The sequence below is a fragment of the Leptonychotes weddellii genome, chromosome 5 (assembly GCF_054177405.1).
Source record: "Leptonychotes weddellii isolate Sample4059 chromosome 5, ASM5417740v2, whole genome shotgun sequence".
Lineage (NCBI taxonomy): Eukaryota > Metazoa > Chordata > Mammalia > Carnivora > Phocidae > Leptonychotes > Leptonychotes weddellii.
The window spans coordinates 145,881,374-145,897,452 of record NC_138373.1 but is presented as its reverse complement, the minus strand read 5'-3'; the positions used below and the strand labels follow the sequence as shown (position 1 = coordinate 145,897,452).

Sequence of the window (16,079 nt, the reverse complement as noted above, 5' to 3'; positions counted from 1 at the left end):
GAGTTGTTGCTCTTCTTTTCTTCGATCTCCTGTTGAGTTTGTAGGTGATCAGAATGGTTCAATCCCTATCCAGCTGAATTCCTGAGAGGAGACGAAATCCAGGTCTCCTACTCCTCCGCCATCTTGCTCCGCCCCCCGAGAAGTATTCTGTTTTAAATCATTTAAGCCAAGTAATGATTTTTGCATACTCGTTCTTGTTTTTCAGAAACTCTGTGAAGGCATATTTAAAGTCCTTGTAAAGGACATCCCAACAACATGTCAAGTGTCCTGCCTGGAAGTTCTCCGCATTCTCTCCAGAGACAAAAAGGTTTTAGTTCCTGTAACAACCAAGGAAAATATGCAGATACTGCTGCGATTAGCCAAGCTAAATGAGTCGGATGATTCTTTGGAGAAGGTGTCAGAGTTCCCAGTTATTGTGGAGTCATTAAAATGTCTGTGTAACATAGTGTTCAACAGTCAGATGGCACAGCAGCTCAGCCTGGAACTTAACCTTGCTGCAAAGCTCTGTAACCTCCTGAGAAAGTGCAAGGACCGAAAGTTTATCAATGACATTAAGTGCTTTGACTTGCGCTTGCTCTTCCTCCTGTCACTTTTGCACACTGACATCAGGTCACAATTGCGCTATGAGCTCCAGGGACTACAGCTGCTAACCCAGATCTTGGAAAGTGCCTTTAGCATCAAGTGGACCGATGAATATGAATCGGCCATAGACCATAATGGACCTCCTCTCTCACCTCAGGAGACAGACTGTGCCATTGAGGCCCTCAAAGCTCTCTTCAATGTGACGGTAGACAGTTGGAAGGTGCATAAAGAGGTAAGGTTGAGAAGGATATTCTTATCTACCTATAATTTAATTGGTCTGGGGCCTTCCTAGAGCTGCCTGCAAGGGAGGAATGCTTGCTTTCCATTTGTGTAACACCAGAAAAATAGGATGAAGTTGGACTGTTTCATTATTTTTGTTTTTTATAGATTTTTAAATTTTTTTTTTCTTTTTTTAGATTTTATTTATTTATCTGACAGATAGACAGCGAGAGAGGAAACACAAGCAGGAGGAGTCGGAGAGGGAGAAGCAGGCTTCCCGCTGAGCAGGGAGCCCGATGCAGGGCTCGATCCCATGACCCCGGGATCATGACCTGAGCTGAAGGCAGAGGCTCAACGACTGAGCCACCCAGGCGCCCCAGATTTTTAAATTTTTAATTCCAATTAGTTAACTATGGATTATTATTTTGTAAGGTGCCACATATAGTTCCTTTTCCCAGTTATACTATCACCTGCCTTTTTTTTTTCAAGTGCTTCTTTCAGGAACAAGGTTTAAATGATAAGATTTGAAGGGAAATAAAACAATATTGTTCATAAAGTTATAGGCATTTACAATGACTGCCATCTTAAAGAAAAGATAAGATAAATCAGGCCAGTTAAAATTGATCGATCAGAATTGATGTCTGCTCAGAAGAGCAAAAGATGCTATGTGTATCCCCTATCATCCCTAGAGTGTTATAGTATTAGATAACTGTCAGAAATGTAGGACTACAACTGGATATCCATGCTTGTATACAGTCCTAGAAAATAAATACAATTATACCACAGTGTGGGAAAGGTTTTTTTCTGGACTACGATCCTTTCCTGTGGCTTAGACCTTACAGCAGCCCAAAGTGAGGCAGATTTGATAGTTTATATCTAAGTACCCACAAGAACAATATGCTAAACAAGAAACTTAGTTTAAGGAAGGCAATAGTTGTAAGCAAAGTGGACATAAACTTTTTTCCTTGTTTCTAGAATCTTAACATTTCACATTTGTGCTTTTTCTTTAACCTTAAATGATGAGTGAAATTGAGCCCCTGCCTTTAAAAAAAAAAGAAAAGAAAGAAAGAAAGAAACAAAGTATTTTGGTGCCAGGGTAAATTATCTTTCTGACAGCTGACTTGAGGACTTAGGCTAACATTTTGCTGTGTCCATTTGAAGCAGTGCTCACCATGAATACAGATCTGTTTTTGCCAGCAGCCTACTTTGAGAGGATTATCTCAGTGCAGTGCTATAGTGGGAGTATGCAGGCATCTGAGTTTTAAAGTGCAAATAGGTCTATATTTTGAAACCAAATATTTGAAGATCAGTCCTAACAGCTGTTTTAGATGACTGCAGTATGGTCAGTTTTTCCTGAGACTTGGCAGGAAAAGATGTGGAAAGCCCACATGCTCCATTTATGCTTTGAAACCAAATATTTGGAAGTATTTAAAATATTATGTCTCTATGCTTATTTGGCACCTTCTATGGTTATTTTTCTTACACTGTTTGTTTTGGTGTTTTTAAGTTCTCCATTTAGTTGCAAGAGCTCTTCTGAGACTGTTGGTTTGCCATTGTTGGAGCCCCTGTTATTTAAATTTTTCCCAAAATAGTAGTTCACACTGTTCACATTCCTGACCAAAAAGGTTTATTATAATTCAATGGCTGCACATCAGTATATGTATGGAATGACATGTAATATATATCAGTAAATTGAGATTAGCCTTCATTAGTGTAATAGTGGGGCTGGAAGAAGCCTTAGAAGATGTTGAAGCAGCAATTACTCATTCTGGATTATAGAAAGTTTATTCTCCAAAAGATACATGAGAAAGGATCAGAAGTCCCGAAGCAGGCATCTCTGCAGACCTAGGGCTTCTTGTAAGTTGTGGATCAATAGATAAAGCCATTATAAAATGTGCCCAATTATTGTGACTCTGGGCTATTACTGAAGTTATCAGAAATTTAAACAGTATTGAAAACAGGATCTTGCCAACCCATTTAGGCAAGAGTGTGGGAAAGGTTTTGTTGTTTTTTTGTTGTTGTTGTTTTGGTTTTTTTTTTAAACCATTGAGTCTCCGTGAGTCTCCAAATTCAAATTTTAGCAAACATTTGGTCAGTCAGTCAATAAATATTTATAGCCAATTGCTAGGTATTATGCCGGCATTGTGTAATATGTTGGCAAATAATAGGCATAGTCTCTGCCTTCAGTTTTGTTGGTGAGACAGGTAATAAATAAGTAAACAAATATATAATTCAAATTGTGTTAAGTGCTAGGAGAGAAACAGTGCAATGATTGAGAATACTTAGCATAGTCAGGGAAGGTGTCTCCAAGATAGGATGACTGAGAATGATGGAACTGTTTGACAATTGGGGAGATGAACGTTTCTCAGAAATTGAACAGCATGTGAAAAGGCCCAGGAATCAGAGCATAGGGAGGTACCCACAACTTAGCATAAGGAAAATCTGTAATAAGGATGCAGAGAAACTTGCCAGTAAGAGCCCATTTACTTGGATTTTAATAACGCCTCGATTGTCAGATGAATGGCATCTCTCTCCAATTAAGCAAGCACCTGAAGAATTGTTAATACTTTAAAATACCAACTGAAATAAAGGGATATTGAAAACTTATTGTACAGAAGAATCCAACTTTAAAATTTAACTTTAAAAATAACTGTATTATTTTCCTTATAATGAAAATATATGCTCATTATAGATCTAAGGGAAAAAAGCATACAAGCAATAAAAAAGTGCAAATCACCTATAAACCCACCACTCAAAGATAAGCACTGTTTGCATTTGATGTATATCTTTCTAACCATTCTTCATTGTATAATATATGAATATAAACATATGTATAATTTCTTTTTTCAAAAATGCAGTCATTTTATAATCTTGATCTTTTTTTCCACAGTAAATGTTCTTGAAGAGTAGTGGTATTCAAAATGTTCCTTGAAGCCATAAAGTTCCTAGGAGTAGGATGAGTTCCAGGTTCCCCATCCTCCCTTTCGAAAGAGCATCTTTGTTGCAGTTGCTGTTGTTTTTTTCTCTTTATATTAGGTTGTAAGTAGATATCATTTGGGGATAAAAAGAGTTCTGCAACCAAAAAATAATTTAACAGACAATTTATTCTCCTCTTTGTCAAAGGTTGATAAATCCTTATGAAAAAATACTCTTCATAAGTCATTTTATACTTAATAAGTATTTTTATACTTGAATATTCCCTCGTAAGGATCTATCAACCTTTAACAAATTCCTTATGTGTAGGCGTTTAGATTGTTTGCAGTTTGACCTGGTAATACAGTGAATTTTCTTACTGTAAAATTTTGTAGATAAATTCCTGAAATTGTTGAGCCAAAGGGTTTTTTAAAACTCTAAAGGTTTTTGATATGTATTGCCAAATTGCCCTTCAGAAGAAGAGCGCTAGTGTATACCTTTCTAGACCCTGGGCATTTCACCTTTAAAGATATTTATCTATTACACAGCTCAACTGTTACAGAAAATACAGATGTTTGGTTTTGGTTTTAACTGTTTTAGTAGGTATTTTTATCATTGTTCATTTACAATTCATCAAAAAGAAAATTAATGACTTGGTTTTTCTTGAGGCTTAGCAGATTAGTGCCGTTTGTCCATTTTAGGTTCATGCCTCAGTGTTAAATTCCTGCCTGCCTGCTGATACCATCAGCAGATTAATTTGGAGATTCCTTTCCATTCAGTAGGAAATGTAGCTGGCTTTATTTCCACATGGTGTCCTTCTGTCTCCCTCACTTCCTCTTCCCTCCCTGTCTCATTCTCTCCCTTTCCTATAAAGGTAGTTTAATGTTTAAGACAAAGGCTCCTTTAGCAGGACCTAAAGTCAGTTCTAGAAAAATTAACTGAAATGGCCTTGTCTTCCTCCTGCTTTAACACCTTGCTAAATCTCTTTGTTGATGGAGGAAAGCATGTTATTGTAGAGATCCCTTACTTAGCACACATTCCCTTCTGCAGTGCTTCCCAGGTTATCAGTGCAATGTAACGAGAAGACACAAGGACCAGCAGACATGGTAGAGCCAGACAACCAAGTGCAAACAGAGAAGTAAATACAAGTATCTGAGTAGTCAAAAGGTGCATTTAAGTCAGATAAAACAGTGAATGTCCATAGGAGTTAATTGGGAATGTCACATTGTAACAGAAGAGGTTAGTGCCATGATTATTTTAGAGACTTTAAAGGAAATGTGGGAAAAGGACATGATATTAATTAAATAAAAATAAACTTCAAGTTGTGCCATATTTTTTTGCTGAATCGTCTTTTCAGTAAACATTGAGTGCCCAGTATGTGCCAAGTTCTACATTAAGCATACAAGATACAAGATGATGAAAGCATCACTGCCCTCAAAGAACTAACAGTCTGATCGGAAAATCAGACATATGAACACAGATGGATATACAACTGTTTGTTACATTGCTGTTCTTCTCTGTATTTTCTACATGTTTAAAAATAAGAAAGTCACCTCAGTAATGCATAGATGCTTCAAATATCATATGTTCTAGATCTTTGGGGTATGTCTGATCTTGCTGGCATAGTCTTTCTGCTAAGCAGCATAACCCAGGACGGAGTAAACATTCAATAAATATTTGTTTAATGAAAAATAAAGTGTGATATACAGAAATATATAGGAGAAAAAGCCCAAGGTTAGCAGGGAAGAAGGAAAAGTTTATGATACCTTTTAAAATGTCAAAGCTATTGGGGCACCTGGGTGGCTAAGTTAGTTAAGCATCTGCCTTTGGCTTAGGTCGTAATCTCAGGGTCCTGGGATTGAGCCCCACATCAGGCTCCCCACTCAGCGTGGAGTCTGCTTCTCCCTCTCCCTCTGCTCCTACCCCCACTCATATTTTTTCTCTCTCAAATAAATAAAACCTTTTAAAAATGTGAAAGCTATTAAAAAGTTCTCTAGAAGCCTAAAACATTCAGTAACATTGTTTACAGCAGCAGATTTCTAGTCTTTTTAGAGTTACAGCGCTTTATTTTATAACATTTATATCTTCCCTTATAAATTAATTTTTAAAAAAAGCATTTATTACTCTGTGCCCAGCATGATGTTTGCTGAAAAAGATGCATAGGTAAAATACATTATCTTTGCCTGTAAGGAGACAGGGAGATTTTTGAACATAGACAATTTGGTAGGACAAATAACCATGGTAGGGGTAAGCAAAAGGAATAGGGTGAAACAGGGTCAAATGCTACCTGAGATATAGCTGTATTTCTAGGTAAGTGTGCATATACTTGTGTGTGTGTGTGTGTGTGTGTCTGAGTATCTTTCACTTTTTATAGAATTGAAATCAAATTTTCATAGGACAAGTTTCCTAAACCTTCTTGAAGAAATTAGAACTACCCTGGGATAACAAGACCAGATTAGGACTCATTGGTGTGCAGTATTCTCCCTTCAGACTTTCTCAGGCATTGATTAGATCAGCTGACACTTTGAAAAGATGTGAGGAAATTGATACCTTTACTAAACAAAAGTGAAATCTTCCACAGTTTGCACAGGAGAAAAAAAGCAGCAGGACAGTAGTAGAATTTGTAATTAAGAAGTAAGGACTATATAAAGAGATCCCAAAGAATTTCCTGAGTTTTTATCTCCCTTTTAATTGAGTGTTATCTTATTTTGATTTCCACCTATCACAGCAAGCCTGTTTGCCTTCTCTCTCTTCCTCCTCGTTTCATCCCTGGTGACTTTTTTTCTTCTCAACCTGTGGAGATAATGATTTCAGAGGAGAGAATATTGATATCTTAAAGATATGACTTAAGAGGAGAGAATATAGATATCTTAAAGATATCAAAACTAAGATGAAGCAAGTAAATTATAGTTACATAAAGTGTATTTGTATAATATTTTATAAAGAACAATTATATTTAATCTTTCCAGCATCCTTGTGACACAGAAGCATTAACCACTTTTGAGCAATGAGGACATGAAAGATCAGAGAGTTTAAATTACTCATGGAAAGTCAGACAGCAGAATAGCCAATACTAGAAAATAGTATCCACTCTAACCTTTGTTAAAGAAGACTTCTTAAATGGTAGAACTCATTCAAAAATTTTGACTGAGACAGACTAATGGAATAGAATAAAGAGTCTAGAAATAAACCTACACATATATAGTCAACTGATTCATGACACAGGTAATGTTGAAGTGCAATGGGGAAAAAGTGGACTTTTTAATCAATTGTATGGCTGTATGGAAGAAAAATGAATTTGAATCCCTACCTTATGCCATACACAAAAAATTAATTTGAGATCAATAAGGACCTAAATATGAAAGGTAAAATAATAAAGCTTTTAGAAGGAAACAGATTATCTTCATGACCTTATCTATCAAACATTTCTTAAGTAGGCAAAGATTTCTAAAACAGGACAAAATAAAAATCAAATCTTAAAGAAAAAGTTGACAAATCGGTCTTCATTAAAATGAACCCATCAAGAGAAGAAAGTGAAAAAGCAGGCCACCAAATTGGAGAAGATATTTGCAACACATCTACAAATAAAGGACTCTATCCAGAATATATTAAAAAGTCCTACAAATCCGTACAAATAAAGTCAGTCAACCCAATAAAAAATCAGCAAAAGGCTTGAACAGGCACTTCACAAAAGAGGTATCCAAATGACCAGTAGTCATATAAAACTTCATTAGTCATCAGGAAAATGCATAATAAAACCATGAGACCACTGCACATCCACAAGAATGACTAAATTTTAAAACTGACAATACCAAATGTTGACACAACTGTAGAGCAACTAGTGGGAGTGTAAATTGGTATAAACACTGTGAAACACTATTTGGCAGTATATTCTAAAGCTTGACACAGCAGATAAGATGTAAGAAAGTGTATTCACAGCAGTACTCTTCAATATAGCCCCAAACTGGAAACAATCAAAGTGTCCATCAAGAGTAGGATAGATAAATTAAATTGTAATATATTCACTGTATTCAGCAGTGCTTTCTTAACCTAACTGTGGTGAAGGACCAGATTTTTTTGCCCTAGCTATCAGAATAAAACTCTTGTATAATACAATATTACACACAACCTCAAACTGGAAAAGTCTCTAAATGCTCACGCACACTTTTTGCACAGGTGGAGCTGTAGATCAGTGGCAAATGGTATGGACCAACCCTGGTCCACAGACTGCACCTTGAATAGCACTGCTCTCAAGTGATGAAAAAGAACATCTCAAGTGATGAAAATGTATAGACTAGCTACACATAACAACCTGGATGAATCTCAACCAGACACAGAAGAGCCTATATTTTATGATTTCATTCAAGCAAAGTTCAATGACAACAAAAATCACTAACCTGTGATGTTCGAAACTAGAATTACCCTTGAGGAGCAGGGGATTGTCATTCGAAGAGGCCATGAGGGGAATTCTGGAGTTCTTGATCTTGACATTGGATCATTTTTGTGCTGGTTATATGAATGTGCTCATTTGTGAAAATTTATCTAGCTGCCCACTGATGACAGGGTCTCTTTTTTATTTTACTTATAATTTACATTAAAAATTATTGAACACGAGGGCACCTGGCTGGCTGTCAGTTGAGCGTCGGGCTCTTGGTTTCGGTCTGGTCATGACTCAGGACTGTGGGACTGAGCCCCACATGGGCTCCACACGGGTGTGGAACCTACTTGGGATTCTCTTTCTCCCTTTCCCTCTACCTCTCTCTCTCTCTCCTCTCTTTCTCTCCCTCTCTAAATTAAACAAATAAATAAATAATTATTGAACACCTGTTAAACACATGCACTCTAAACTTCTAAAGGTACTAGATTAGTGGAGAAGGCAATGGAAATGCAAGTATACACACAAATGTGGCATTACAAATTATGATTTTATGAAAGGAATCATAACAAGATATAGTGATAGAAAATAATGAAGGAAGAAACCTACTTAGATTAGGTGGACAAGGAAGGGGCTTCTCTGATGAAATATTTTAGCTGAGGCCTGGGAAAGGAAAAGGAATTGGTGATGCCAAGAGTGGAGGAAACAATCCACAGATTTCAACAGTTGTTTTGGGTAGAGGAATAAAGATAATTTAATGGATTTATGGTAAAAGAGGGCATTGCAGACATAGGTATGACTTGGGAATTGGTGTTATAAAATTTGGGACAGGAAGAAATGGGAGGAAAAAAAGTAGGATTTTGGCTTACAGTTGCAAGTAAAAAGACCAGAATGGATAGTTTTGCAAGAAGCTTGTCAACATCAGCACGAGAAAAGAATAATTGTGGTATCTAGAATAAAGGAAAATCTAGTTTTTGTTTTTGTTTTGAGAGAGAGCGTGCATGAGCAAGTGTGTGTGGTGGAAAGGGGCAGAGAGAGGGGGAGAGAGAGAATCCCAAACAGACTCCTCTCTCAGCACAGAACCCGATTGCAGGGCTCGGTCTCACGACCCTGAGATCATGACTTGAGCCAAAATCAAGAGTCATACACTTAACTGACTGACCCACCCAGGCACCTCAGGAAAATCTAGTTTAAAAGGAAGTGCATTCCCACTTAATTTTCAGACCCAAGCAAAATCTGATCTTATTAAGAGTTAAGAAATGGAAGGAGTACCTGGGTGGCACAGGCAGTTGGGCGTTGGACTCTTGGTTTTGACTAGGGTTGTGATCTTGGGGTCATGGGATTGGGCCCTACTTCAGGTTCTGGCTGGGTGCGGAGTCTGGGTTTCTCTCTCCCTCTCCTTCTGCCCCTCCCCATTGCTCATACTTGCTCACTCTCTTTCTAAAATAAATGGATAAATCTTTAAAAAAATAAATAAAAGGAGTTAAATGGAAGAATTTCACATGCGTTTCAGTGTGCTTCATGTAGTTTGGGGTAAGTAAAAGTGTATTTACATATTAGAGAATTTTGTTTCAGGCATTTGAAAATGGATGGCGAACGGGACAGTGTCTATATCAACCCTACCAGTCTTCGTGTCTCTGACATTCCACTGATTCTCTTCCCCTTTTCTCTCTTCCTTCCCCAACACACGATTATTTCATTATCACTCATTTCAGCTCTATCTTCTGTTTCCTTTCTCCCTCATCATTCCCCCTCACCTTCAAATGTTCCATTGCAAGTGCTGAGCACTTCCTTATATATCATCCTCTTTAATTCTTTTATAACCCTAACAGTCACGTGTGTGGAGATGCATGTGGGGAAACTTTGGCTCAGAGAAGCTATATGACTTGTCTAGGGTTACGACTTAGACTCCAGACTCCAAGTGCAGAGCTTTTTCCATTATGCCATACTGAGGCCTTCATCTCTTCCAAATAAACATATAATAGTTTTATGCTTAAAATACTGTCCTCTGCATTATGAGTAATGAAATTGTGCTCTATTGTTTGTTAGATTTTATAAGACACATCGTCTCACATCTTATATATGAATATAAGAACATATATCAATATATGTATAATATGTGAGTATATTTCACTGTACACAGACTTGAGATAAATACATACTAAAGTTTTTTAATTTTTTTTTTTTTAAGGATTTTATTTATTTATTTGACAAAGGGAGACCCAGCGAGAGCAGGAACACAAGCAGGGGGAGTGGGAGAGGGAGAAGCAGGGAGCCCGATGTAGCGCTCGATCCCAGGACCCTGGGATCATGACCTGAGCCGAAGGCAGACTGAGCCACCCAGGCGCCCCAAGTTTTTTAATTTTTTATAAAGTTTTTTAAATTTTTAAATAGTTTTTGAAGTAATTGGTGACTTCCTGAAGTGTAGCATGCGCAGGATCTCTATTATAATTATCACTCATTTTATCTGTCTTCTTAATTACTAAAAATCTGGAAGAAGAGAGAGATGACCTTGATGCAGGTGATTAAAGAAATTATAGTGCCCCAAGAGCTCACTAAAAAAGAGGAGGTAAACTAAGTGATTATTCATAACTTAGCTTATTTCCTACTGCTTGCCTTTTTCCCTCTGACTCTCTGTGTGTCTTTAATACCAGTGAGTGAGTAAACATTGGAGAAAATAGGAGATTAAACTCAGATCACTTGTTTTTCATCACTTGCCAGTAATTCTGGGGGAATTAGCAAGATTTGGGGGAGCTAGGAGATTAAGAAGACTCATGAAAATGAAGTTGATTATATATTTTAATTTATTGCTTTTGAAATTTAAGAAATGAGGCATTAAGGATGTATAACCCACTCCTAAAATATCTGATAGCATTACATCTATTTGAACTTTTATAGCAATTAGTAGACTGGAACAGTATACTATCAAAAGAATCTAGGCTTTCTGGAAATGGCAAAGCATTAGGTGAATTGAATCTTAAGGTAAAACAGAGTGGGAAATGCATGGATGTTGATCATGCATCTCTTTGCCTGACATGCCCTGAGGGAGTGGCTAGATCAGCACCTTCTGGTTTCAGCCATTTCTGGAGGTGGTTGTAGCTCTTCATATGAGACAGTAACCATTCACTTAGTATTGAGAACTTTTTCTAAATATCCTGACTTCTATCACGTATGGTATAAGAATGACTGTTTAGGGGGGACAGGTGGGCCATAAGATGACTCCCAGGATGTAGTGATACACCAAACTCCTTTATTAAGGCATTCAACCCCCAATTTTTCCTCTTGTCTTTTTTATTTGCTGTAGAGTGATTCTCATCAGTTCCGTGTCATGGCAGCTGTCCTTCGCCATTGTTTACTAATCGTAGGTCCAACTGAAGACAAAACAGAAGAGCTGCACAGGTAGGTAACCTCTGTGTTGGTAGCTTAACAAAGGACATCGTCGATTCCTGTTGTTTTTATGCACCTAATTTTAGTTGTTATAAGCACAATAAAGTGAAACTATTACAGTGAATCAGGTAACTGGTGAGAAATCATTACTGATGAGAAATTTTCATTCTATCCCCTTTGACTTTGTTAAATTGAGTCCCAACAAAAGAAGGGAATTTGGCATTTGTTGCATTCAGCAATAAAACCCAGACTAACAATAATAATAGCACAATTCAGCAGTTACTGAGTACTATGTGTGACATGATTCTAAATGCTTTATAAAGATTAACTTACTTTAATCAGCACACTCACCTTATGAGGTGTAGGTACTGCTATTTTTCCCTTATGATAGGTGATGAAAGTGGGGCATAGAAAAATGAAGCAATTTCTTTGAGATCACACAGCCTAGTAAGTGACAGGGCTTGGATTTGAACCCTGCTTTTCATTACTACGCTCAAACTAATAGTCTCACTGATTTCACTGTAGGAGTATTTACCAAAAAGTATACTGTAAGCAATATGTATTAATTAAATTTTTAAAACTTACTATAAAAATTGGTTCACAGTCTCAAGTATTAATATTTAAAAAATAGTTCAAGTGTTGTGCCTTGCCTTTTGGAACTCTTGATGGACTACTGCTAAAAATGTGTCATTCTGTGAGAACTGAGTTCATGCATTTTTCTAGTTCTCTGTCTATATTCTAGATCAGGCTTGCAATTACAACACTTCTGACTTTAACATAAAACTGCTTATGGTGCTTTACTCTTTTAAAATACAAGTGGTATTTTCTTTTAAAGATTTTATTTATTTATTTGAGAGAGACAGCGAGCATGAGCAGGTGGAGGGGCAGTGGGAGAGGGAGAAGCAGACTCCCCACTGAGCAGGGAGCCTAACTCACTGGGCTCAATCCCAGGGTCCTGGGATCATGACCCATGAGCCAATAGGGGATGCTTAACTGAGTGAGCCACCCAGGCACCCCAAATACAAATGGCATTTTAAACAATTCAAATAATTCAAATCTGCAAACAATTAACTTTGGCGTTAACTCTGCTTTACAAATAAAATTGGATTCTTCTTAATAGTAGAAAGCACCTTTTGAGCATTTACAATATTCTGGTTTTCAAAATATGGCTTAAATAAAACTTCATAGAAACACAACCAGAGTGTAAAAATGAAATATAACCTTAATTGTTATTTTTCAATCAAATCCTTATTATTTTAGTTATGATCAGCAATTTATTATTTGATATTACACAGAGTTTGTTGATAGGTTATCTTTATGTACTCTGCCCTGCAAACATTAAAAAGATTATTTTCTTCACAATTAAAAAGTGTGATTTTTTTTCATCTATAGATCAAAATTTCCTTTAATTTTCTTGAGACTGTGCCTTTAAAAAATAATCAGATTAAGTGCAATAAATCATAGCCTCTAAAAAGACTTAAACATTTTGACTCACTATAATTTTTTTTTACAAATACAGATGCTAAAGCTTTTAAAAAAAATGGATTTATAATAAGCCCAGCAGTAAATTGATGGCTTTTTTTTTGGAAATCAGATACCATAAGTTAAATCGCATTCATACAGGAATGTGAGGAGAAAGTGTTTTGGGAATTGTTAACACTAGTTACAAAAAACATTGCTAAGGATTTCTCTGATAAATTTAATATTTTAACACAGCACCCAGTATTTATCAAAAAAGAATAAGAAGAGAGGTTTTAAAAAACAGATTTTTTAAAAAGTAATCAGATTTCTTTGTTTTCCTTCTGATAATATTTGCTTTAAAATATTCTTAAATAAATTTTAAAGATATTTTTCTTTAAATTTGCTTTTATCTTAAAAATTGCTCTGATAAAATATCTATTAGCTACACTGTAAATAAGAAGGGATATCCCTAGAGCCACAAACAGGATATAGAAGTATATCTCGAAGGCTTTCCTAGGAGATTGAGGTTGCTGCTGACTTGACAGTTTATCTGGAATGGCCCTGCATGTCCCTTTAATCAGAATTAAAGTGATTAGTACTGTTTGAGTAGTGACTCTAGGCTAAGCCATTTAAATACAGAGAAAACTGCATTAACCTCAAAGGGCTATATTAGGAAACTTACTAGGATTGTAATACCCACTAAATTCTGCATATTTATAGTGGCCCTGAAAATCATGTGTGTTTAAGGCAAAGTTAAAAAAAATCAGAATGTTTTCAAAGTAGCATTTTGTTCCATTTTTTTGAAAGTTATTTTCTGAGTTTGTTTTTTTCTTTTTGACACTTTAAGGAAAAATGTAATGAAATAGGCAAACCTGGATAGTATATGATTATGCCTTGTCATTAAACTCAAAGAGCTGTAGTAGTGAGTAAATGAGAAATCAACAAAGCACTCTGTCCCTGGCACTGAGGAAGCACTCGCCAAGTGCGTGAGCTGCTGTCGCCTCTGCCATCACGTTGCTGCCACCGCCACTTCTGTTACTATTACAATAAGCACACTGGCTTTTAGATCCAATACGGAGTTCCAGATCTCTTTTTAAAAGTTGTGTTTGATTTTGATATTTTGTTAGGAACTTATTTCTAAGTATATCCTGTGATCATGTAGAGAAGTCTGTTTTCCATTCATCTAAGTTTTTCTCAAGCCACATATGTTCTATGATACATGCATGGCAGGAGTCGACTAGGCTCCTGTGAGTGAGTAGAAACATGGCTTGGCAGCAGCTTTTTCCGATGTGCTGTCTCTGTGCAACAGTGTCCTTTTTTTCCCCACCCCCAGAGCAATCAAGAAAGAGGACACGACATAGAGATAAAATGAGTTAGCTCGCATAGACGGCTGACCTTAACCTTTATTTCCTCTAATCCGCATCTTAGATAGTTTTTAAAATCTACTTATTTCATTTCCTTTTGTCTATAATTAAAGTAACAAGTAAATTGTTGGTTTGAGCCATCTTTTTTGATACATTAAAGGACGTCCTAATTCTGTTCATCTCTGCTGTCTTCCTGAAAGTATTTTCAGCCCTCTTGTCCATAATCAGTAAGTTTATGCATAAACAGCCAAAAACAGTTACATGTAGATGTGGTTGTGGTTTTGTTTTATTTTAGAGAGAAGGGGGGAAATGGAAATGGAAATGGCCTAAACGCTAGAGAGGTAAGGAGAGGAGAGGGAAGGACCAGATCTGATTTAATTTATTTTAGCCTCTCAATCTTTCTTTCACTTAGCATATTGGCATCTACAAAATGCTTTCTTTTTTTTTTCTGCACTCAAAGAGCCCATGTGTCTTTAAAAAGTACTTAGCTCCCAGCCTTTTTTGTTGTTTCTTTGCTTAAACTAATTTATTTTATCTCGTATACTGAAGGAGACAATTTAGTACCTAATGATACCTCATTACAATCCTAGGCAATGTCTTTTTTTCCAGCTTTATTGAGATACAGTGGACGTATAACGCTGTTTCAGTTTAAGGTATACAATGGCATTGATTTGATAGATTTACATATTACAAAATGATTACCACCACAGCATCAGCTAGGCACAATGTCTTACACATGGCCAACTTTTAATTAATGTTTGAAAATTGAGGGGAGCGAAGACTGGGGGAATGGGTAAAACAGGTGAAGGGGATTAAGAGGTACAAACTTGCAGTTATAAAATAAATAAGTCACAGGGATGAAAAGTACAGCATAGGGAATAAAGTCAATAATATTGTAATAATGTTGTTTAGTGACAGGTGGTAACTACACTTAAGGTGGTGAACATTGAGTTTGAGTAATGTATAGAATTGTCGAATCACTATGTTGTACACCTGAAATTAATAAAACATTGTATGTGAACTATACTTCAATAAAAAAAATTTTTTTTGTAGAAGTTTGAAAATTGGATGATTTCATTTTGGCTTCTACTTACTAACTGAGCACTTACTCTATGTTAGGCACTATGTGGAGCTCAAGAACAACAAAGATGAATACAGTATAATCTGTGTTCTCCAGGGCTCACCAGCTAGGGGGTAAAACAGACATGTAAGTAAATAAGTGCAGTTATGTTGATGAGGGTTGTGTAGGACACAGACAAGCTTATGTAGGTATATAGAAAACAAGAGAGTTTACTTTGGAGAGATCGGAGAAGGGGGGTCTTATTTTATTTTTTTGTTATCATTAAAGCTCCTAGCTCTTTTTTTTTTTTTTTTTAACTTTATTATGTTATGTTAGTCACCATACAGTACATCATTAGTTTTTGATGTGGTGATCCACGATCCATTGTTTTCGTATAACACCCAGTGCTCCATACAGTACGTGCCCTACTTAATACTCATCACCGGGCTAACCAATCCCCCCTCCCCCCTCCCCTCTAAAACCCTGTTTGTTTCTCAGAGTCCATAGTCTCTCATGGTTCATCTCTCCCTCCAATTCCCCTCCCCACCTCATTTTTCCCTTCCTTCTCCTAGTGTCCTCCATGCTATTCCTTATGTTCCACAAATAAGTGAAACCATATGATAATTGACTTTCTCCGCTTGACTTATTTCACTTAGCATAATCTCCTCCAGTCCCATCCATGTTGATGTAGAAGTTGGGTATTCATCCTTTCTGATGG

General features: G+C 36.6%; 1 protein-coding gene across 1 annotated transcript; it reads left to right on the top strand.

The window, feature by feature from the left end:
• The first annotated feature begins 209 nt into the window (after positions 1-209).
• On the top strand, positions 210-11,886 carry RIC8B (RIC8 guanine nucleotide exchange factor B). Its single transcript, XM_081822353.1, has 2 exons — positions 210-814; positions 11,394-11,886. Exons 1-2 carry the CDS (start codon positions 338-340, stop codon positions 11,490-11,492), a joined length of 576 nt encoding a protein of 191 aa, XP_081678479.1. The 5' UTR covers positions 210-337; the 3' UTR covers positions 11,493-11,886.
• Positions 11,887-16,079: the final 4,193 nt, after the last annotated feature.

What these genes read in the sequence shown, in the direction of transcription:
- RIC8B (XM_081822353.1), top strand. Translation starts at nt 338, where the DNA reads ATGCAGATACTGCTGCGATTAGCCAAGCTAAATGAGTCGGATGATTCT. An exon ending in GTTGGAAGGTGCATAAAGAG is followed by an intron (nt 815 to 11,393) that starts GTAAGGTTGAGA and finishes TATTTGCTGTAG; the next exon opens with AGTGATTCTCATCAGTTCCG.